Source organism: Megalops cyprinoides, chromosome 16, assembly GCF_013368585.1.
Source record: "Megalops cyprinoides isolate fMegCyp1 chromosome 16, fMegCyp1.pri, whole genome shotgun sequence".
Lineage (NCBI taxonomy): Eukaryota > Metazoa > Chordata > Actinopteri > Elopiformes > Megalopidae > Megalops > Megalops cyprinoides.
This window is the reverse complement of record NC_050598.1, coordinates 24783526-24807477: the sequence shown is the minus strand read 5'-3', so window position 1 is coordinate 24807477 and position 23952 is coordinate 24783526. Positions and strand designations below refer to the sequence as shown.

At 46.2% G+C, this 23952-nt stretch overlaps 1 protein-coding gene across 2 annotated transcripts in view; it reads left to right on the top strand.

The window, feature by feature from the left end:
- Window positions 1–22506, top strand: part of kdrl (kinase insert domain receptor like) — a 51606-nt gene extending 29100 nt beyond the window's left edge. The window contains exons 13-30 of one of the 2 annotated variants that reach the window (XM_036547989.1): window positions 129–419; window positions 635–781; window positions 1335–1463; window positions 2792–2898; window positions 3512–3647; window positions 4128–4232; window positions 6536–6649; window positions 7302–7390; window positions 7577–7730; window positions 8455–8552; window positions 9275–9397; window positions 9907–10018; window positions 12237–12336; window positions 15331–15436; window positions 17619–17743; window positions 18845–18923; window positions 19253–19353; window positions 21529–22506. In XM_036547989.1, the coding sequence (XP_036403882.1) occupies window positions 129–419; window positions 635–781; window positions 1335–1463; window positions 2792–2898; window positions 3512–3647; window positions 4128–4232; window positions 6536–6649; window positions 7302–7390; window positions 7577–7730; window positions 8455–8552; window positions 9275–9397; window positions 9907–10018; window positions 12237–12336; window positions 15331–15436; window positions 17619–17743; window positions 18845–18923; window positions 19253–19353; window positions 21529–21712 (2300 nt within the window). In that variant the 3' untranslated portion in view covers window positions 21713–22506. Of the gene's footprint in view, window positions 1–128; window positions 420–634; window positions 782–1334; window positions 1464–2791; window positions 2899–3511; window positions 3648–4127; window positions 4233–6535; window positions 6650–7301; window positions 7391–7576; window positions 7731–8454; window positions 8553–9274; window positions 9398–9906; window positions 10019–12236; window positions 12337–15330; window positions 15437–17618; window positions 17744–18844; window positions 18981–19252; window positions 19354–21528 lie in introns of both variants that reach the window. The other variant, XM_036547988.1, reaches the window with a different exon arrangement.
- The last annotated feature ends 1446 nt before the right edge of the window (window positions 22507–23952 follow it).

The window sequence follows — 23952 nt, the reverse complement described above, 5'->3', positions numbered from 1 at the left end:
TGCATTTACTATGGTATGCAAAAAACTTGTGAAACTGATGTTCCTCCATAAGGTTTAAGATTCCATGTAACAGTGCAATAACATCTCTTACCCTACAATCTGAAGGAGCTCTCGTCTTCATCTTCTAGCTCATGCAGAGGCCTTAGACATCATCAAGCCCCAGACTGTGATCGAGGGAGATGACGTCATTTTGACCTGCAGAGCCACGCGATACCTGTACACCGAGCTACAATGGTACGACCCACGGAACCGGACGGTCCCGAAGAGCAGCTCCACCCTGCACGTCAGCACGCACTCCGTCTCCTTCTCTCTGAAGCTGGAGAACCTGTCCAGAAACAACACGGAGGCCTATGCGTGCAGAGCGTTCAACACCCACACGAAGAAAGTGGTCTCGAAAACAACTGTACTGGACATTCAAGGTGAGTGTAATTTTTGATAACACAGAGAAACAGCCAATACTGCTCAGAGATTCATGCTTAACAACTGCTGCTAATACCATCAAGTAAATAAAATAAAATATATATAAATATGTTATATTAGTTGTGATTTATTATGAAAGGCAGCCTTCTAACATAATCAGCTGTATTCTGGGTATAATGCCGTTCCTACTCTCTGCCATGTGTGTCCCATACAGAGAGGAAAGCCCCCTGGCTGCAGCAGAACCTGACCGATCAGGTTGTGAACAGCAGCAGTACGCTGACCCTGCCCTGCCCTGCACAGGGGGTGCCGTCACCCAACATCACTTGGTACAAGAACGGGCGCACCGTGCTGGAGGGGCCAGGTGTGTGAGGCAGCTGCGCAGACGCCGCATGCCGTTAGCGCCCTTTCGGAGAGTGTCATAACGCTAAATATGTGTGATTCTCTGAGGGCGCTGACTCTCGGCGTACGTCTGCATGAAGCAGTGGAATTTTGTTTTGCTCATGGATTCCATTATAAGGAATCATCTGTTTTGTAGGCGTCCAGTCAGCCAAAATGTGTACGGAGGAGATAAGAGTGGAGACAGTATGCGGAGACCTACTTACAGAGATATACACAGACATACACACTGGCAAGGATCTTATACAGAGAGTCAATTCCTTTAAAAATTACAACAGAGACATGTACAGACATACACATTAGCAGAGGTCTTATACACAGAGTCAGTTCTATGAATATTCTTTTTTTTAAATTACAATAGAGATACTCACAGATATATACACACCGGTGGTGATCATATGCAGACAGTCAGGACTCTGAAGATTTCTTTTATTGCATGCCAAACACAGCTGAATCTTACATATGGGTGCCTTCGCCCGTGAAAGCTGAGCTCATAAAGAGAAGCTGTGCTGCTGCAGGAATCACGCTGACGGAGGACGGGCTGCTGACTATCGAGAGAGTGAAGAAGGACGACGAGGGCTTGTACGAGTGCCAGGCCATCAACGATGCAGGGAGCATGAAAACATCTGCATTCATCACTGTTGTGGGTGAGTCACCGTCACTCCCTCTCAAATTCTTTCCCCTTACGTAACGCGCCAGTAACAATGTTTAAGAAATACCTCATGAAATATAGAAAAGATAAAGCTTCATTGTTTATGGATGTGGTTTGACACTGTGTTGAGTGTTGAGTGACCGATGTTTTAAATAACATTAATAACACAGAGCTCCTCTGTGTTCCAAAAATTCTCTGACCTGTAATCTCAGTATGCAAATCTGTGTGAAAATCGATGCAAATAAACAAAAACACTGCACATCAATGATCCAGAGACCACATAAAAACAGGGTTTCTGATTCACTGGGAAAAGCACAAAAGACAAGGTCAGGGAACTGCAAAATCTATTGGATTACATCCATTCTGACTTTGGTCCCCAGCACAAATAACTATGGCCCGGCTTCAATATTAAAACTGTTCCTGAGAGAGAAGCCGAAGCTACCGAGAACGCCAGGCAAATTCCTCGCCTGCTTTTATTATCTGGGCTCCTGCGAGAGTCGCACACGTGGGTCCTGACCTCCGCGGAGTCTGCGCGGAGGTTCACTAATGACCGAGGGCAGTTGGCGGAGAGGGCCACTCATTAAAGTAGCATGAGACATGAAACTTGAAACAAGCCGGGGGAAAAAGAAATGAGCGGCGGGGTCACGCAGTGGTAGTCATATTGGTCCTGGCACCAAAACGAGAGTCCTGTGTTTTTTTTTTTTTTTTTTTTTTTTAATGATCATTCGTTTTATCATCGGCAAAAAAGGAAAAAAAAAAAGAAAGTTCACTTAATCGGGTTGGCTTCACGGCGAATCGCGTTACACGTGCTCTCATTAACAGTGTGGGGTCTTTTCACTGGGTCGTTAAAAGTTTTTTATTTTCTTCTTGCTGTGCGTAATATGCGGAGATTGTTATGGGTATCACTAGACGCAGCAAATTTGATGCACGACCAGCAACATGGCATGCGCCGCCCAAATAAACAGCATACCGCACAAACAAATGTTTTCACTCACTGCTCGCTTGCCGTGTGTCCGAGGAGGCATGCAATGGAAAGACTAGCAAAACAGCATCAACTAAATCTGACACTGGATTCAGCTCTTGAACCAGTGCTGGTGTAGTTTTACCTCTACAAAACTTGGAAGTAAAACCAGACGCATCTTGTCAATCCAGGATGAACGTTTACACAAAACAAATGTTTTTGCGGACAGTGTTTACTCTCATGTCTTTCGGATCTGCTCGCTCCTCGGTCACGTAAATTCCAAATGCCTGCCGACACAAAAGCATCTGGCACTTGCATTGAATGCTGGAAAACTAACAATGTTCTGATGGACCCTCTTCCAGGTGAGGAGGGCAAGCCCAACATCGAGGTGATCATCTTGGTGTCCACTGGAGTGGCAGCCACCTTCCTCTGGCTAATGCTCATTCTCTTCATCCGCAAGCTGAGGAAGGTGAGGCAGGCCTTGTGCGGATCCCACTCTCTCTGCAGCTGACATATGTCTACTTGGCACTGATCACTCAAAGGGTGCTTCTGCCCAGCATGCACACAAACAAACAATGATGGTAATGTGTTTTGACAGAAGTTCTCTTAAGGACTTTTCAACATTTTAACTGTCCCCCTGAGACTTTGAAATCACAAACCCCGGGTCGTGTCGCTTGCTTTTGAAATTCGGCTTAATGGCGAGGGTTCACTTAAGAGCACATCATAGATTTTGAAATGACCTCCTTCTTTTGAAATGGCCATGAGTTTCAAGAGTAATCTGAGCGCACTGGCAGAAGATGGCAACAAACGGAAACAGAAACAAACAACATTGTATTACAAAAAGTTTCAGCCTTATTAAAATCATAAAACTCTGCAGTGCTTACGGTATTTTGTATGCAGCTGTTCCGTTTAAGCAATTATACATTTTGAATTCAAGAGTAACTACAAGATAAACAATAAATACGTTACAGTTTTGTGCAGTGATTTCACAATTGCATGAATGAAATGAAACTTCAACGTGAGCATGCCACTCTCATGCCTGCGTATCGCTTCCCGCCACCTGACCCCACCCCCACCTCCAGCCCAGCTCTGCAGACATAAAGACAGGCTACCTGTCAATCATCATGGACCCAGATGAGGTGCCACTGGATGAGCAGTGCGACCGCCTGCCCTATGACAGCAGCAAGTGGGAGTTTCCCCGTGACCGTCTGAGACTAGGTTAGTACTGCATAACACAGGCACAGAGGCTGATTACTCTCCCTTCCTCCCTCTCTCTGTCCCTCTGGTGAAACTGTATGTGTGTGTGTGCGTGTGTGTGCACTCGCATGTGCTTTGCATGTGCATGCGTGTATGAGTGGTATGTGTGTGCATACTTGTGTGTGTGTGTGTGTGTGTGTGTGTGTGTGTTTCAAGAACAATTCCTGAAGACGGAATGCGGCTGGAGTGGCCGGCCTCTCTGAAATAAGTATCACACCATTTTTCATCAGAGACTTGCCACTGTCACCTGGTCTTAACTGCACCATAAATTCCCCGCAGAGAGCTGGCCGAGTGGTCAAAAACTCAGCAGGTTGTTTTAATTACAGGCCTATATCTCTCCTGACAGCGAATACTGGGGTTTGACTTATGACTCTACAGGGCAAAGCACTCCCATGTAGGCTCATTTACCCAAATGCCTCTGTCTCTCCTCTTTTTTTGCAGGTAAAACTCTGGGACATGGAGCTTTCGGTAAAGTAGTGGAGGCATCTGCATTTGGAATTGACAAGCTGTCGACCTGCAAAACAGTCGCTGTGAAAATGCTGAAAGGTACAGCCGCGATTTGTTGACCGCCTCAGCTCTGAGCTGAAAGGATGATGACTGTCCGGTTTTGTTCATTTTCTGTCAACAGCTACGTAATAGTCCCCCCCGTTACAAAGTGTCAACCATGCATCAGAAACAATTGCACCTTTATTGTTTGTTAAGACACAATACAATACTTCAAAAAAAGCATTTCAGGGCAGGCATTTGTTTCTTATACACACAACGCATTCAAATGGCTATGGCAGCCCATGTGTGTACAATTAGCCCTCACACATGGGGTATTGGTTCAAAGCAGGCGTGCAATGACTGTTCGTTATACAGACTATTTTAAGTTGAAAGCTAAGCAAGGCCTGAAAAGAGGAGGAATGTCGGCAGATTTCGATATCACGGTAACAATCTCTGTCAGTGTCCAAGAGCTCCAGGTGACATGAAGGTCAAAAGTGTAAGGTGCACTTGAAGCCAATGCAAAAAAAAGGTCTTTTTTCCAGTGATTCCACAGCAGATGTTTCTCAGACATTTTTGAGTAGGACCCAACTCTTCTCATTCCTCAGCACTTCTTACGCATGAGCACAGAACTTACGTACGATATCATCTGGCAGTTGTACCCTTAAAGTACGAGTCTGTCCTCATCTTACACAACATATGTACTACAACAAATTGAAAACAGCTACGAGCTCTGTATGTATTTTTAAAATTCTAAGGCAGCTTGTTACAGTGAAATAGTGACGATGATACATTTCACAAGCTTATAGAAAGTTTATTGTAATTTATTGCTACAGAATTATTGTTTCGCAAGCAGATGTAAATTTATTTCAACATAATACTTCCCCTCTACATGGTTTTGGTAAATAAAATGTTTTACATCTGCCTTTAAACCAATACATTCAGAAGAATAATAACCACAAAAGTAAGGTTCCTAGACTGTATCCACATGAAAATGATAAATCAGACTTTTCCATGGCCACCTCAGTCTCAGCATTTATGTGTCGTTTGAATTAATCATAGAGTTGAAACTTAACGGGATGCAACTCCATGCACATAGTCCGCTATAATGAAAAGCAGTGAACTCCACTAAAAAAATCATCCTCCCATAAAAATGACAAAGTCAAAATTGTTCCAGCTGCCGTAGAAGGAGGTGACTTCCTGATGATACAGTGATCAGCAATCAGACCACAGAATCCAGAAACTCTAGTCATTGCAAAACACAATACTACAACAAGCCACAACTGACCCCTCCATTCAAAAGGTCCCTGGGAAAGGAAAGAAAGCTACTCGATGCATGACCAAGAGGTAGAGCCAATATATGATTAAAAATCATCTTCCTCTGAACGAAAGTGAATGTCGGGGTTCTGACATAGGTGCTCATTGAGAGGGAGGGAGGACTCTCCTGGATCCTTTTCGGGGGCATTGTTCCTAAAGCTTGACTCATACCACAATCTCATGTAAAACAGAGACCAGCAAAAGAGGATGAGTCACCAGATGGGTTTTAAACCCTAGGAAACTCAAGGTGTGAAAAAAAAAATTCTCTCTCATGCTCCATGGCCTCACCAGGGTCTCTGAGATGGTGTTCTTGGCCCAGATATCTGCCTCTTGTGACATGCCTGCTCCCTGCTCTGAGAACAAAGTGCAATTTAATCGCCACTTTTGTGGAAAGAAAAGTGTTCACAGCTACAGAGTATACCGGTGTCATATGTGTATTTCGGACTGTATAATGTACAACCCTCTCGTGTGAAGATCAGTCTTTAAATATGAGGCCAGAACTGTGTTTTTTTTCAACGTGTTCGCTAACTGCATTAAATCTCATGAGTGTCTCATATGCGCTCTAATTCTTTTCACATGTTCATACAGGCAATTATTTCATACTGAAATACAGAGCACATTGATTTTTTTTTCTTCTGAATGATCTGTGTGGGGAGGAATTTTAAAAATCTGCTGATCTTAAATCAACTGATAAGGCAAAAAGCTGTTGTTTATTTTGTGTCCACACTTTTCTGAGAATTTCAGACTAGAACAAGATCGACTGGGGGGGGGGGGGGGGGGGCTGGCAGCTGATATCTCTAGGACCTTGGAGGAGACTTGAAAGACTGAATTCATTTCCTAAAACCAGATAAAAATCCATCAAAATATTCAAACTCTCAGTCCATTTCAACCTCTGCTGAGCATCTGCAAGTAATGGATTTTGAGGACAAAAGACTATGAATCTAAACCTTTTGGGGGAGGAATTATAGGCGATTATACCATTACATTTTGTAAAGTTACTTTCTGCTCCACTGTGTCTGGTGTAACAGTCCTCTCTGTGTTTCTAACAGGGGGAGCTACGAGTAACGAGTGCAAGGCCCTTATGTCAGAGCTGAAGATACTGATCCACATTGGTCATCACCTCAACGTGGTCAACCTGCTTGGAGCCTGTACCAAGCCTGGAGGTGGGGTGCCAGGGGCTGAATAGACCTGCCACAGGGCTGACATCCACTCCTCACAAATTCTGAATTAAATATAATAACTGGTGCTGCGGTCAGCAGGAAAGTAGATTTGTGTGGCTATCAGAAAGACAGCATCCTCATTGGTGGTCTGACACAGTCAGTTTGGTATTGACGTAAATGTCCAGATTATCAGATAAGTATGCTTGTAAAACTATATTATCTCAGATTACTTCATAAATGATGTCTAGCCAGGGGGCCTACATCTCCTTAGCATAGTTCTTCATCTTTTACATTCTTGCTTTTATCTAGGATTCCACGCTAATGGGCAGTTTTTCATTTTTTGTATTCCATTTTTCCATGGTGTTTTCCACAATGACCGTACTGGTGCCTTGCAACTTTCTCACGATTTGCTCAATTTATACTAGGGAAGGAATCTGTCGTGCTCCCCCAAAACTTGCTCGCTTATATAGTCATGTTATGGACACTGTCAAAACAAGGACAATGTAAAAAGCTATCTTACAGGAACTGTAGCAAGCGAGCTCTGGTTTGGGGACCATGTTAGTGTTAAGGTAACTAAAAGGGTCACTAAATATTTATGGCACATAGTAGATATTGTGTAAGTGTTTATCAACTCTCGTCTTTTGTGCCCATCCAGGTCCCTTGATGATAATAGTAGAGTTCTGCAAGTACGGAAATTTGTCCAACTACTTAAGAAGCAAGAGGGGTGATTTCATTGTCTACAAGGTAAATCAAAGGCTGCAACCCAGAGAGGTTCAAAAGACCTTGGTACATCTTATTCTTTTACCCCAATGAGTTGGCTCTAGAGGCCTCACAATGTTGAGTTTTTTGGGTGCCGTGCAAAGACCCAGAGTAGCAGCAGTGCAGAGGTCCCGCGTGACAGGAGTTGGTGACTTTGTGTATCGTCGGCAGAACCAGGACGGTAAGGGCGTGACGTCGGGGTCGGGCAGCAACCTGAGCGACCTCATCAAGCGCCGCCTGGAGAGCGTTGCCAGCACAGGAAGTTCAGCCAGTTCCGGCTTCATCGAAGATAAGAGCTACTGCGACTCGGAGGAAGATGAGGAAGGTAGCGGCCGAACGTCTTCCTTCCCCACTCCCCTGTCCCCCCCCGCTTCACCCCGCTCCCTACCTGACCCTGTGCTCAAGGCTCTCTCCATTGTTTTCATCCCAGAATCTGATAGGCCGTTTCCTCCTGTGTCCACAAAATGCAATTTAAGGCACAGGAACCTGCGTTCAGCCTGCTGCGTTGGGGGGTTTGCATGGTCCTGGCGCATCACTGATGCTGTCAGACACATGTTATTCCCAGGGTTGACAAACTGTTTACTCAGGTGGGCCGAGAGAGGGACTTCACAGGGTCTGAAGTACAAAGCCCCCCCGCAGAGTCCCATTAAGGAGAGGCTTGTTTCAAGCAGTGGCTCAAAACAGGAGGACGTGCCTCTTTTTTTATTTTGAGAGGATGTTTTTTAAGCTGCAGCAACTGGAAGCGGATTCACATCTGCAGACTGATGCAATGATATCAGTAATAACCTGAAAATGCCAGTTATGTGGGATCGGCCCATGAAATCAGCAGACCACAGAGAAAAAGGAAGTCATCTATTTTCATTTTACGTCCCTTGACTCTGTTTAGGCGGAATATTTTACGCTTTTGATGGCTGCATTGATGAATAAATCTGTCATCACACTAGCCTGTGTGTCATTCCCATCTTTAATTACTGTTGGAAAAAAATTGTTTTTTATGGAAATGCTCTTTATTTCATTCACTGATCACCATGAATCTCTGCCATCCACAGAACCAGAAGACTTGTACAAGAGAGTTTTAACTATGGAGGATCTGATTTGCTACAGCTTTCAAGTAGCAAAGGGCATGGAATTCCTGGCCTCACGAAAGGTACACCACTCCTGAAGCCAATCGCTGCCTTTAAAACAAAACTTTACACTTTGACTTCTAAATTAATCTAAGAGTTACAGAGAAAGCATTTTGATTAACGTGTTAATTTATTATATGGGGCCAGAAGGCACCCTAACCTTGGTACTCAGTCTTGCTGATTTTGAAAAAAAGAAAAAAAAAAAGACCTTCTTATATTTTGGCAGCTGTGGAAGGTCTCTTTTGTCCGAAACCATTGCGCATTGAACTTATACAAATGACGTCCCTGGTGTGCGTAAGAACACATTACCCTATTAGTCAGTGCCTCGTTCAGATTGATGGCCGTTCAGTAACTTGCAGAGAGCGGATGGGCCTAATTACACTGTGGACCCAGCGCAGTAAAAGGCTTATTAGAAAGAATAGCTTTACCCTGGATGTGGAACATGCCATGGCAGTATCTGACTGATGGCTGTTCCATATGCACATCTCAGATGCCCTGTATTATTACACCTTTGGTCCACATGTTCAGACGGACGAAGCTGGACCACACATGTTTTATATTAGAGGGGCATCGATATCGCACAATCGCTCTGTGCTACTGCAGAAAAAAATAAATGCGATGAATATCATTCGTTCATCATAATACAGTGTTGTGTGTTTCAAGTCAAAACTCAGTCCTTCTAAACACATCAGTCTAGATGACTAAATCATTCTTTTGGTTGTTCTCATCTTTTTTTTTTTTAAAGTGCATTCATCGGGATTTGGCCGCCAGGAATATCCTGTTGTCCGAAAACAACGTCGTCAAAATATGTGACTTCGGGCTTGCAAGGGACATCTACAAAGACCCAGACTACGTGCGCAAAGGAGACGTTAGTATTCATGCGTCCTTCTATTTAGGGCTGGGAAATCCAAAGGGCCAGGGCAGTTAGTCTGTCTGGGTAGCCCTGTGGCCTGCTGTGGCAGAATGCACTGAAACTTCTATTTGTAATACAGTCTTTCACAAGCAATCAACCTGACTGACAGCACAATAACCTTCTGCTACCACTCTCTTGGCAAGGAAGAAGAGGCATGAAAAATCAAATCATTCTGCTAATGCCAAACACCCCCCACCCCACCCCCTCACCCAATAGCTCACAGCTACGATGCAACCACCACATATTTCTCGTGTGATGCAGAATGGCCAAATCCACTGCTTGAGGTCATTTTCAGTAAAACAGCCAAAGACAGATTACTTAAAAACTTCGATACCCACCCAACCGTCCATCACATATAGCACTCTGAAGGGGAGTGCAAACAACTCTATCAGTGCAAGACCGGACATTAAAATAATAAGGAGCTTTCGTTTTAGGAGAGCTCTAATCTTCACCTCTCTCCTCAGGCCAGACTGCCCCTGAAGTGGATGGCGCCTGAGGCCATTTTCGACAAGATCTACACCACGCAGAGTGATGTGTGGTCCTTCGGAGTCCTCATGTGGGAGATATTTTCATTGGGTAATTATCAGTCGTCAATAGGAATAGGAATGATTCACCACTTTCTCTTGCCACCCACTCAAGCGGCCCTCTCATTTGTAACAACGGTGTACTCCTTTTCCTCAGAATGCAAGTAGAAAGATCCACAGTTCGGCACCCCTGAGGGTTTCTTGCCTCATATAATCCGTGTCTTAAATCATCTAAGAGCAATATGGTTTCAGAACTAACCCCAAATCAACCAGAACTGAGACTCATAATTTTGCCCCAGATTGCACCAGTGTCTGTAGAAATCTATTACTGTTCACTCTGTTTAAGCATTCATTGTTATTCTGCTCCTCTGCTGAGGGTTCACAATGGTAATTTGTGTATTTGCTTTACGGCTTCACCGAACATTGCCCAGTGTGCAATGAATCAACGAAGACATTGATTCATTTTGTTTATTCGATTTCTACAAAATCAATATATTTATGGGACTGAAATGCTCTTTTAGGAACCCTGTACATGGGAAAGAACATGAGATTACAACATAACACAACATGGAAAGTCCTTAATCAAAGCTCCTCATGTTACTATGGAAAATTAATGGAGTGAAAATGAGAGTCCCTACGCATGCTATGAGCCATTAGGTTCTTCCACATGTAGGGGGCCAGATGTAGTCTTGTCTGGTACTACTTCATTGTCCATTTGGGAAAAACAAGCTGTGCAATAAGCTTTAAAGAAACAATTTTCATGCTGCTGGAACAAAAACGTTAGTGAACACTGACAGTGATTTTTTTTTGTCACAGATAAGGACCATTAGAAAGAGAGAATTCCTCCTCTTTGAAGTAGACATTTTTCCCAGCCGGCAATGCAAACTTGCAGTAACTAAGCAGCCGATCACTGTAAATGTTTGCTCCTGCTGTGGAACCCTGGTGACCTTTTAGACTGCATTGTATGTATGTCTATGACTGTCTTGTGTACAGGGCTATAGAGCTGACCAAGTACTTCCACTGCTAGGCACATACGTGACTATGTCCACCACCCTTGGAACGCACCCAAATGTATGGCTTTGAATCAATCTAAAGGCGGTGTGCTTTGTAGGTCAGGCCTAGTGTTAACTTGAAGTTGTACTTGTTCGTTGTGCAGGCAATGTTGTGGTTTTTGCAGTAGCTTTTCACACTACCATGAGGCAGACTCTCAACCTCACGCATCTGGCTGGCATTAACTACATCTTACAGAGAGCAATCAGAACACAAAAGGGCTCACAGCAATTGCTAACAGCACGGCTTGCAACATGATAGTGTTTGCAGGTCAAAAGTTTGCGCCAGTCTCAAAGTGCACACATATGCATATTATGATACCACACAAATTCTGTGAGCTAGGGCTTTGTCTTGTTGTCTTGTTGGATTTCCTATTCTTGTTAGTGTAGGTGTCACCACTTCAGCTGCACCACATTTGTATTGTCACACTTGAGCTGTACTGCAATTCATTTTAGAAAAGCTTTTTAATGCCAATGGAAAGACATCATACATCTTCTTTCAAAATGCATTATTAGTGATATCCCACCAGACCGTCACGTGTTATCTGATACTATGTCAGAGAGTTCCATCAAGCACACAAAAAATATTGCTTTGTGAGTCATGATGGTTTAATGGATTATAATGAGCAATATTTTAAAAAAATACATTACAGTGGATACTTATCTTGGCAGTTCCACTGAGCTGAGATTTTTCATCCCTGTTTACTTTGGGAGAACATTGGGCATCAATTGTAACTTTGATAGTCGTACATTAACTTCACTGTCAACAGACTGCAGTGTGTGGCCTACTGTATCCGTGCGCTCCGGTTGTGTTATTAAACTGTGTGTGTGTATTTATACTGTTTATAATGTAGTCATGTTGTTAAATCTGTTATGAAACACTCTGCGCTGCGTTTTGGGCCTGTCGTTAGCTGTCTTTAATGTAACCCTGTTTGTACCCATAATATGTGGGGTAGCAGTGTGGCATAGTGGTAAGGCGCGGGGCTTGTAACCGAAAGGTTGCTGTTCAATTGCCCACTGGGGCATTGCTGTTGTACCCGCGGGCAAGGTACGGGCAAGGTAACCCACAGTTGCCTCAGTAAATATCCAGCAGTAAAACTGTGAAATCTGTAAGTGGCCCCGGATAAGAGCGTCCGCTTAGATGACAATAATATGTAATATAGCTCTGTATTTGTCAATGTCTCACAGGTAGCATGACTCCCTGCTGTGTCTCTGTCTCAGGTGCCTCACCATACCCAGGCTTGCACATCAACGAGGAGTTCTGCTGCAGACTGAAGGAAGGGACCAGGATGAGAGCACCTGAGTACTCCTCTCCCGAAATGTGAGGAACCCCCCCGGTGCTTTATTGCTCACACCGTAAATCTGATCTGCGACGTTTTCCTATCCCCAGAGCCCTCGCTCACATTGCCATCTGTCATCAGCGGGTTTTTCACCGTCGGTCTGTCTCATTACTCTGTGTCGCACACAGGCTGTGGGTGATACTGCTGTAAATTTGTAGTTTCATATTAGTATATATTTATGTTTTTATATTACGGTGGGCATTTCTCTCAGTGGAGGTGCAGCAGCTAGTCCAGAGGCAGGTTTGAAGGGACGTAATATGTGAAGTTCTGCATCTCTCCACGGGAGAAAGCAGATCAAGGCTCAGCCTGAGAGAACGCACACAGACGTGCCTTGCTCAGCCCTCTCCAGGGATGGTAACTTGGGCACGTGCTCAGAATTAGAAAAGCAGTAGAAGGGGGAAGAAACCCTTCAGACTGATACAGTTGAAAAGAAAAAGCGTATCTTGTTTCACGACGGGGGACTCCCGAGCGGACGGCCAGGTTTGAGGAGAACTGCAGGCGACTGTGCGGAGACTGCAGGAGACGGACAGGGAGCCTGGTGATTGGCAGGGAGCAGAGGGGCAGCGGGCATTCGGGGCTGGGATTGATTTCTGACAGAATCCGGTGCAGCAGTAACCCAGCCCCACCATCAAAGGAGCCGGCGCACCCGGGAGACGCGGGGCGGCCGGACGCGGTGGCAGGACCCCCTGCCCCCCCTCCATCCCCCCCGGGGGGCTCCAGCAGCCAGGGTCTCGGATGGAATGCCCTCCCTGTGGGGCCGAGGGTCTCAGACAGAGGACAGCAGTGAATGATTTTGAAACTGAACCGCAGTGGTGGAAGTGCGCTACTTTGGTGTCAGAGCTGTCAGTGTGGAAGAGACGTGGCCCAAGAGAGCTGTGATTGCTGATTGTACAGGCTGGTAACACTGACCAACCCCTCCACGCACACACACACACACACACACACACACATACATCTGGTAGCCTTGGTCTCTGGCTCTGTCTGATTGGGGAATGGATTAATTACCTGCAATCAATGAGAGTCCTCCTTACATTCCCTCTATCTTATTCACCAAATGATTCATTTGCACGTTTCCTTTGTATTTTGCAAATGTAATATAATCAGCCTCCTCTATCTTATTCATTTGGATGTGGTGCATTCTTGTATTCTCAGCCCACTCAGACCTACCACAGCACACTGAGTACAGCAGGAGGGCATGAAAGACGATGATTGGAGACGATCTGTAAAATATGAACCAGACTTAAGTTTTTAAATACAACAAAACACAGTAACAGCCCTCTGAGACGCTGTGGGAACCTAGTCTTGTGTAATGTCCTGCCTTAATCAGCTCTGAAGTAAGCGCAGAGTCTGGTTATTGCGCTCATTTTTTTACACAGGGTGAGAGTTGTACATTAACTGAGCATGTACACTAACTAGTGGATCAAACACCCGAATAAGACCTGCACTTCCACAAAGCACTGTGTAGGCCTCAGCCCCAGTCTTCTTAGCATCCCTGACCTTGACCCTCACCTTGCCCCCCCCCGCCCCCCCCCCCCGCCCCCCCGGCCGTCCCTACGGTATGACTGATGACAGGGGCTCAGAGAAGGTGCAGGAGATGCTCAGCGGTAAATCTGCAGCGTTCTGGACATCACTTTATCTGGAATTTGACCCTGCTAAACCGGGGACTCGGGCCTGATGCACCCGTGGAGGAATGTGTAGGACGGTTTCTGCAGCCCTGGGGAATAAGAAGGAGGGTCCACCTCCCACAGCTCTCCAAACATCATCCGCCCCCGAGACGTTTGCACATTAACCGCGGGAGCACAACAACACCGAAGCTCCAGAAAGCCATCTGCGCCCGCCGAGAATGATTTCCCTTCAGACTCAGAAAAAAGACAATCTATTCCCATTTGGAGTCCGACAGGAAGATGGCTGGGGTTCACATTGTTGAGGGATAGAATGTCTCCCCGGTCCCTTGAGGTGCCGGCAATCACTGGGCCATCATCATTTGGGCTTCCGGGCAGTGTCAAAGTCCTCCCACCTGGGGAGCACAATTAATTAAAAGGGGGAATCACAGCAGAGCTGTTTCCTTCAGCTAATCTCCTCTGGGCTGAGGAGCAAAACGCCTCAACGCGAGACGTCGAGGTGCCCTAAACGCAAACACAGATGGAGAGGGTAGAGGGTAAGAAGGGGGAACGGCGGAGGAAGTAATGAACCATCTGCTTTTGTTGCAGTTTTCCCCCCGATGCCCAGACACCTCAATCTGGCTCAGAAAATAACGGCGCTAATGGACGGGCGGCCGTGTTTGCGTAAGGGCGTGCGAGTGGGAAATAAACAGCAAGGTGGAATCAGGATGGGGATCCATCATCTGCAGGCTTCACTCGCCGGCGCCCTGCAGTTCAGTTTAAACACAGGCTTCAGTGTTCCATTTCTGCCGTGCCCCCACGGCGCAGCGGAGGCCTCCGCTATAGGCCACTGCCATGGAAACGTGAACGGGACTGAGACGTCCCACACGGTCGGAGACGCTGACAGCCCGTCACCACCGAGAAGGGGCTCCTCTGCTCGAAATGTTCACAGCGAAGCCGGCAGAATGGAAACACCCGCGTGGTCACGTGACCCCCGCTGAAGCTATTTAGCGTGAACAGTTAGATAACAACAGTTTGAAAAGAGGGTCGCCCCCGCTGGTCTGCTTCGAATTGCAAACACGTCCCTGCTTTTGTAGGTTGTGCTGTAGGTATGCAGACCCATATCTGTAGGTTTGCGCTTTGCTGTAAATGTCACTTCGTCTTCTGACTGCTTCCTTACTGTTCCATGGAGGCTCATGCAACTAACCAGTATGTGCACAGCTGAACTGTACTGAGTGTTCCCCGTTAGCCAGTCCACCTGCTCCAACACTCAATGACTTGTGGAGGGCTTTTATTTCCCTCTTGCAGTTTCATGAGTGACGTGTTCAGTATGTGTTTATGGGCTGCCTGTTGATGAACCTCTGTGTCCCTCAGATACCAGACAATGCTGGACTGCTGGCAGGGGGAGGCTGCGGACAGGCCCACCTTCACGGAGCTGGTGGAGAGGCTGGGAGACCTGCTCCAGGCCAACGTGCAGCAGGTTAGAGGAGGGGACACCAGGAGGGTGGATCTGCATTAGAGATGCACATTACGTCTACATCAGCTAAAGCTGTACTGTCAGTAAAGGACACATATACACACACACACACACACACACACACACACACACATACCTCAGGGAATCCCACACCATACCAGAGGAATGGTGCCAGTAGGTCTTGACAACCTGACTGAACAATGAAATTGTGTCACCGATCTGGGAAAAGCGAGCTTCAAACATTCAGGAAACGGCCTGGATCCACACTTGAAAGAGCTGGGGTGGCTGGAGGCACGAAGAGATGTGGCACCCAAGGGAGTGCTGCGGGTAACTGGAGGAGGAAGTCACACTCACCACTTCCAGTCCCTGCTTCCTCTGAATGAGAGAGAGAGAGAGAGAGCAAGAGGGAGAGAGAGAGCATGAGAGAAGGGAGTAAGAGGGAGATAACAAAAGGGAGAAAGCGACAGAGGGACAGAGAGTGAGAGAGGCCGAGAGAGAGAGAGAGAGAGAGAGAGAGAGAAAAGAAAGAGCAAGAGGGAGATAGAGAAAGAGAGAGTGAGAGGGGGACAGAGAGAGAATAAGAGAAGAGAGAGCAAGATGGAGACAGAAAGAGAGGGAGAGGAAAGAGTGCAACAGAGAGAGAGAGAGAGAGAATGTGAGAAGAGAGCAAGATGGAGACAGAAGGAGAGAGAGAAGAGAGAGCGATGGAGGAGAGTGAGAGAAGAGAGCAAGATGGAGGCAGAGAAAGGGGGAGAGGGGAGAGAGTGACAGAGGGAAAGAGAGAGAGTGAGAGAAGAGAAAGGGAGATGGAGAGGTGTGGGGAGAAGGGGGCAGACAAAAAAGTAACCATGGCTGGGATTCCTAAAAACCCGAGCATTAAAGTGTGAGTTACAGTCAAGCAAATAACAGTAGCTCCTTCAGAATAGCGATGGGCCTCGTGTCCTGGCAGCTCATGAGTCACACACACACACACAGATCCATGGGGAGGGAGCAATGGAATCAGACTGGAGAACGATCGGGGGTGTGGGGATGGAGATAAGAGGGGGCCGGGTGCTGAAACACGTGTAGAGAACACACACAGAAGCTCACAAAACTTTCCAGACTCGATTCAAACCACTGGAGAGACAGTCTGGAATACAATGAGCCTTGAAAGATCGCAGATATTCTGTTAAACGAAGGTCTGTCACCTCCAGCTGTGTTAGTGTTTTTTTTTTCAGGCTTAAGTCTAGAGCATACAACTGTGGACCTGAGTGAAGCTCAATGTTAATTTGATGTGAGTTTTCTGTAAATCCTGTTGAAGCTTTGCACATGCCTGGTGATGTAGTACATCAGCTACAGGGCATAAATCTTGTGTCACGTACTTATGAGCCACATTAAATTGCTCCAGTGAGCGCATATGAAGTGTGGTTCTTTTTCTGGAGGGCCTGAAAAATTTCTCCAGAATCCGCATTTGGTGTCGGCTTTCACCAGAAATATCGCCAGCACACAGTGAACGGTGACAGTCCAACAATACATACATTGTTCCAGCAATCTCCCACTATTTATCATTACATCTCCCATAGAATCTCGAACAGCACAGAAGCAGCCAGAAAGACGTAGAAGAAAGATATATTCACAACAGGATGTGAGCTTCAATCCAGAAACATGTGGTGGACAGCAGGGGAAGATGAGCTTATTGAGTTGTGGCCAGAGCATGAGTGTTTATTTGATCCGTCCACAGAGACCCACTGTGACAAATAACAGAAGTGCGATACTTAAATGGAAAGAAATTGTCAGCCAGCTTGGAAGAAACGATAGGTGATTTTGTGTGTCCCCGAGTTATGGTCTGTACTTTAAAACCCCCAGTGCAAGATAAAAAAAAAAAAGTCTCAGTAATCTCATTAATAATTTTAATCACAGTCAGAGTCACAGACTGAGCAGTTCCGCGAACAGATGCTCATGTAGTGTGACACGTACTGTATTCTCACTGTACACTTTAACAGCTTTTATACAGTATACTTTAGGGTTTAAAACAGCCAAATAGGTCTGAGTGAGTACACAACAACATTGCTAAAACTTAATTTCTAACAGGTTTCAGGTATGACACTGAATGCTCAGTTGCGTAGTGTAGAGTGTAGAGATTCTTTAGGCTCTGTGTAGCGTAGGTACTGTCCCTCATGCTTTCTGCTCTCGTTGGCTTTTTCAGGAGGGCAAGCACTACATCCCCATAAACACGGCCCTGCTGACGAAGGAGGGCAAGCCCTCCGGCACCTCCATTGCAGAGGAGACCTGCGACGCTCCCGTCTCTCACAGGGACTCGGGGAGCGGCTGGTAAGTAGGGGGCCCTCCTTTCTCCTGCTGAGAAACGCAGTCCGCCGGAAACCTCCTAATTCCAATCAGGTCTGCACCAGGGAGCGACTACGGCGGGGCGGCGTGAATTTACTGCCACGCATCTGTAAAAGTCAACTGAGCATGAAATGATGATAGCACACATTTAGCACGAAGCCAGCTCTTTCACGTAAGCGCACGCCTGGCTGCTCATAAAGTATGTTTTTATTGTTCCGCATTTTCAGTTCATCGGTAATACATGGCATCTTTTAAAAAAATCCAGATATTTTTTCTAAATTTTCATTTTTGCATCCTTCCATTTGCATGAATTTAGGTTTTGTGAGTGTTTTTGACTCTGATGTAGTGAGTGTTTTTGACCCTGATGTAGAGTCCAGCTAGCAGCCCTAGTGCCAGATTCATGCAATGTAAGTGAATTAAAAACAGGGGAAACTCGCTGGCTACGTCAGCTGCTTTCCCACAGTGGGTGTTAGCAGAACCTAGGGGATGGACCGCGGCCAATTTTAATCAACATTTTCTTTTTTTTTTCCTTCCTTTTCCCTAATTTCAAATGAGGATGTGGAAGGCAATACACTAGCCTCATCCGCCCTCCTGTTAAGTAGCATATTGGCTCTGGCTAAGAACAAGGGAGGGTTCAATAGAGTTTCGATGAGAAACACGTAACCTGATAACACCGTCGCTGCGATGGTGAGAGAGTTCAGCTCGCTGATACCCCTCTGAGGAATTTCCTCTGAAACCACAGCCCCTGATGTGGGATTTATGTCCAGTTGGAATAATATTTGTCAAGATTTTATATTTTCACAAGTACTACCAGTGTATTTTTTCTAGGGATGATGATGAAGTGAGCTGATGACATTTATCCCTAAAGTTGAATTAAGCAGCTATACGATTCCTTCCATGCTGAAAAACAAAAATGTTAAATAAGAAATAGCTTGGGTTTGTTTTCAAAGATTAAGCTTTCTACTGACACGACAATATATATTATTGTTCTAAATCAATTAAGTATTTTTGTATATTTTTGTGTATTTTTATTGAGTGGTGAGACTTAATTGAATAGGATCTGACTGATGGGATTTTCCCCCACAGCAATATCAAGATTCGCCCTGCCAGCGTGAAGACCTTTGACGAGGTTACCATGGAGACTGACACCAACGAGTCCCATGAGGTGAGGAGCTCCCTCTTGCCCTCCTCTCTCACACCCTCTGACCGCCATGTGACCCAGGTAAACAACTTAGCAGGCCATTTCAACGCAACTTCAAGCAAACACATGCAGAATCGGCAGCGTGTAATCCAAAGTGAATTTTATGTACTAGAAGAGAGTTAAAAATCTGCATTTTAATTGAAATATTAATTTAGCAGATGCCCTTGGTTTCAGTGCTCAGCTAGCTGTTTCCAGGACAGGCTAAAGCCCTGGCTGTGGTTGTCAGGACTGCAGCCCAACAGCACACACGCCCCAAGTGTGACCCCCCCTCCTTGTGTGTTCTCCCTGTGCAGGGGGGCCAGTCAGACAGCGGGTTGGGCCTGTCCTCCGACGACATGAAGACCCTCAAGCGCCTGGAGTCCCTGGCCAGGCCCTTGAGCATAATGGCTCTAGCGTAAGTACATGCAACCCGTTTAAAACCCTGTCACTGACAGATTCCAGAGCCACAACACCTGCCCAACCCCGATCCCCAGACGGACAACCTCTGTGCCGGAGTGTAGATTTTGGGATTGTCCAGAAAGGAAGCTGGGGTGGGTTCCACAGCCCCCCACCCACATGTTTCTAATGGGTGGCAGGAGAAGGGAGGAAGGAGACTATGGCTTGGTGGAGGGACATTGTGCAAAGCCACAGTTACAATGCAGATTCTGGGGGATTCTTTGATTCTGGGTGAAGTGAATGTTTTGCCACTGGGTGCTTTAGAGAAGGGAAGTTTTGGGGGGTTTCCTAATCGTCCTGTCTGGGTGGGGCTGTCCTTGACCTTCGGACGCAGTCTGGTGTCCCCATAGGGGCTGGCTGTCACACATCACTCAGAGGGCCAGCTCATCAGGCCTGGTGTTAGCAGACGTTAAAGACACAGAGGGGACGAGTGTAGTACACAAGCACTCTCAGCAGAGAGCCCCTAATGGATGTTATCTCGTCTAGTCCCTCAGCAGACAGGCCTAATATGGCCCTGACAGCTGGAGTGAAGAGTGTGGACTCAGAGCTAACATTAAGCTGGTGTTTAAAAATGCCAGCTCCACGGCTTGAAGACTCAAGAGCTGATGTTATGATAGCTCCTGTCATAAACCCCTGTAAAATATTCATGGTTTCCCATCGCCCTGGACTCCTGGACTATATCCTGCTGTGTCTTTTAGATGATTGACATCACAGAGACTGTTTATGGTCTCCAGCAGCCAAGGCAGGGGTTAATCCAAAGAGGTTAGCCCTCCCAGAATCATTAATTACCCTCAGGACTACATCCCACTGCTAATGCTGAGCGTCACCCCCTGAGCAGTTTTAATTTCAAACCTGGGAATGCATTTGCTAAGTTTGGAAAGACTGCAGGCCCGTGGGCTGTACAGGGACAGAACCGGTGGGATTGCACCTGACCTGGTCAAACTTGCTCGCTGTGTGGTCGGGCCCGGTCGGTGCCTCTTTCAGTCACACCTCTGTCTGCCGGGACAGGGCCAAAGCACACAGATAACGCTCCGCTGGCATTTCCACTCGCTTCAACACCAGGAAATTAAAGAGCGTGCGAGATAAGAAACCCTGGCAATGCAGTGCAGTGCAAGATGCACACAGGGCAGAATCTCTCCGTTGCCTGCGAATCCAAATTTTCCAAACCCCCGTACTCGTTCGCCGTTTCAAATCAAGCGAGCGGAACCCCAAACAAAAGAAATTAAAATATGCAAGAATGCCGTAATAAATGGCCAAAACATAAATGAAACAGCTGCGGAGGGAGTTGGTGCTGAGTCCGATATGAATTTACGAGGCGTGTTTTCCCCTCCCCTGCATGATTAATGACGCCCCCTGGAAGCCGAATAAACATGCCGCGAGGGCCCCGGCCACATTAAACGCATTCTGTCTGCCCTCCCTCAGCAACCATTGTCTCCGCGTCCCGCGTAGCCGTCATTCCATTCACGCCGCCACTCTCTCTCGCGCCGAGCCTCCCTCGCCGTCCCCGCGCGACACACGCTGGGCACGGAGCCGCACAGGGGCCCGAAACCCGCGGGCCGGCGGGCACGGCTTCACCCGCCGAAGAAAAGTATCCCGCGCCAGGGCGTGGAACGAGCAGGAGGGGGGGGGGGGCGCGGCTCCTGCCGAGTGACCACTCCATCACTGTCACCTTTGACCCGCTGAGGTTTTATGAGGCCGTCCTTGGCCGTCTGTGTCCACCCCCCTACTCCCTGGCTGTGCTTTTGAGCTGCAGAATTCCACCTGGCACACCCTGCTCCCCCGGCGTCTACACAACAGACTGTTGTCCTGTTGATTACAGCTCTTAAACTGATCCTAAACACGCCAGCCCACTTATATATTCTTACATAATGCTCCTCAAAAGCCCTAAACACACAGGAAAACATCAACACAGACCACATAGTTTAAGTCAGGGGTTCCAGAGGAGGGTCTTCGGGGGATACGGTTCAGGGATCCCCTGGTTTATTTAAGGAATGTTGAAGTCCTTTAAAACAGGCTGTGTAGTGTCATATTGAAATCCCCCCCCCCCGTGGAAGAGAATGTACTCACGCCGCACAGACATCATGAGCTCCACCAGCCCTCCTGTGTCTAATACCTCTTTATCTCTCCTCTCCAGGATAAAAGCAGCGAGTAAGAGCAAGGAGTCTGTGCTGTTGGAAGGGGAGAAGGACAAGTACCAGCCACCTGTCCCGGATTTGGACCTCAGCCTGGAGGACCCGTCCCTGGACCCGGCTCTGGAATGCCACAGCCCGCCGCCCGATTACAACTACGTGGTCCGCTACTCCGCCCCGCCCGTCTAGCCCTGAACCCTGTCACGCCCGCCAGGTGTCGCCCTCAGCCAGTCCTGCCCTGAAGAATCCGATTGACTGCCTCAAGACACGCCTTTCCCCCTCCCTCTGCCCTCTCCAGCACCCCTGCGGCTCTTTCTGGAGTGTCTCTTTTTCACTCTTAGTCTGAGGTTTCTTCATTTTTTTCCTCCCTCTGCAACACAGCACTCTAAAACAATGCCTGTGGTGTCAGTCAAGACCTCCAAGTAGCTACGGGATTAAGGAATTAAGAAACGAAACAAAGTCAATATGCCGTTTTATTGGAACAGACAGAATAATTAAAAAACACAGACCCAGAGACAGACAGATTTTTTTCCCCAGAGTTCAAATTTCATATCTGTTCATCATCTACCAACACTTTTCAAAGAGAGGCCACCTGTTGGGGTCATCATACTGGTATTCAGAGGCATTTGACTTCCAGCTTCTTCGGGTCTTCACAGAGTGCTGCAAAAATATCCCACAAGCCACTGTGATATCCGTACATTCAGATAAACAGGCTCAGGTATTATAATCTACTGTGAAAATCAGGCAGCATTGCTGGTGTTGTACAGATTAATTTACAGTCAGTCAACTGTACTTTCTCTCCACTGAAGTGTGTTGGAAGCTGGTCGTAAATGAGGGGGTGTCATTGTAACCGAGTTATAGCCATTAAAAGGGCACAACAAAGGAAGTGTTTATTATGGATAGATTCTAGGTCGTCTCTGTACATATTTTTAATGAAATGGAAACTGGAAAGTTTTGTATATTTTTTTCATTTTGTTATATTTTTATTTGCTTCAAGGTAGCAATAAAACAATGAAGAAGAATATTTTTGAAAAAATGGAAAAGACGTGGAACAAAATCTGTAAGGATATTCCTCTGCTGGGACCTCACATTTTTAAAGTTACTGGCAGACAGATCATACGATAGGACCATTAATAATTGACAGTGCAGTCTGAAAGCATTCCTCACCTGAATAACCAAGTAAATTGAATCCCTAGTCCTTCTGGGAAGACTCCCATCACTTTAATTGGGTCCGCAGCTCACTGTGGCATGTTTTATCTCTGTTACTCAGGTTAAAGTGCACCAAGGGTATTTCCCTCAAAATTTATCCTTCTGCTATTATTTTTTATTAGAAGCTTTTTTTTTCTTTTCCTGTAACATTTATTTAAGCATTAGAACATGAACCTCAGAGAGGGTGTTTGGTTGGACCGTCACAGGCTTAAGAGTAAATGTAAAAGAGCTAACTGATAAACCCTTGGTCTGTCCAACCAAAGACTTTCCCTGGGTTTGATTTTTGAGAAAATACACGGTCCCCTTTAACCTGGAGCATCAGTGAATGCTCAGTTCCACGATCAGGTCAGCCTCCGCTTGTAGTCCCACTAGATTCATTCCCCAGGCCCACAAGTGCCCCCCCCCTCCATGGAGTCTTCACAGCAGTTTGGGTCGGAGAGTAAGGGCAGAGCAGGAAGAGGAGGACAACCCCTGGTCCTGGCTGTCATTCTGGACCCGCAGCTGTGCGCACTGTGCAACAGCATGAAGCAGAGTCGCCCCTTTCATTTTTTATTCGGGTGAATTCATTCGCATTCTCCCTTCAGCCCAGCGGCTACCGATCCACGAGGGAAAATTTCTCTGTATATTTGTGTTAAAGAAGTGCTCAGAAGTGCAATGCTGTGACAAATGAACAACAAATGTGGTTGTGTTAATTATTATTTGTAAAAAGCTGGTTGGAAACACGACCCTAGATAAACATTTCACATGGAGTGTTGGCTACCAAAAGCACTAGTGAAGAAATAAACTATGCATATTTATTTAGGAAATGTATGCTGTTTGTCACATGTAGATCCAGATCAGATTTAATGTAATTCACATCCAAACTGTTACTGTTGACCAAAGTGTTTTTGTACCCTCAGCAACTTTGATATAACATGACTAACATTCCATTGTATTTGTTTTCAAATGAAAATCTCTTTTGTGCTGCTGTATACACTATGGTTATGATAGGAAAATATGTAGTAAATTGCTTCTTTTAACAAGAATGTTTATATTGAGTGTAGTAACAGGTCCATTTTCTTTACATTAAAAATGTGGCTAGAGCTTGCGGGGCAGGCTACACTTTCTGTGTCACAGGAAAACTGAGAGTGCAGATGGCTACCCAGAGGCTGGTCACTAAAAATATGGCAATGTAATGGGAAATCCAAGATGTTTTTAACTTTTTGTGTTAAAAGCTGAAA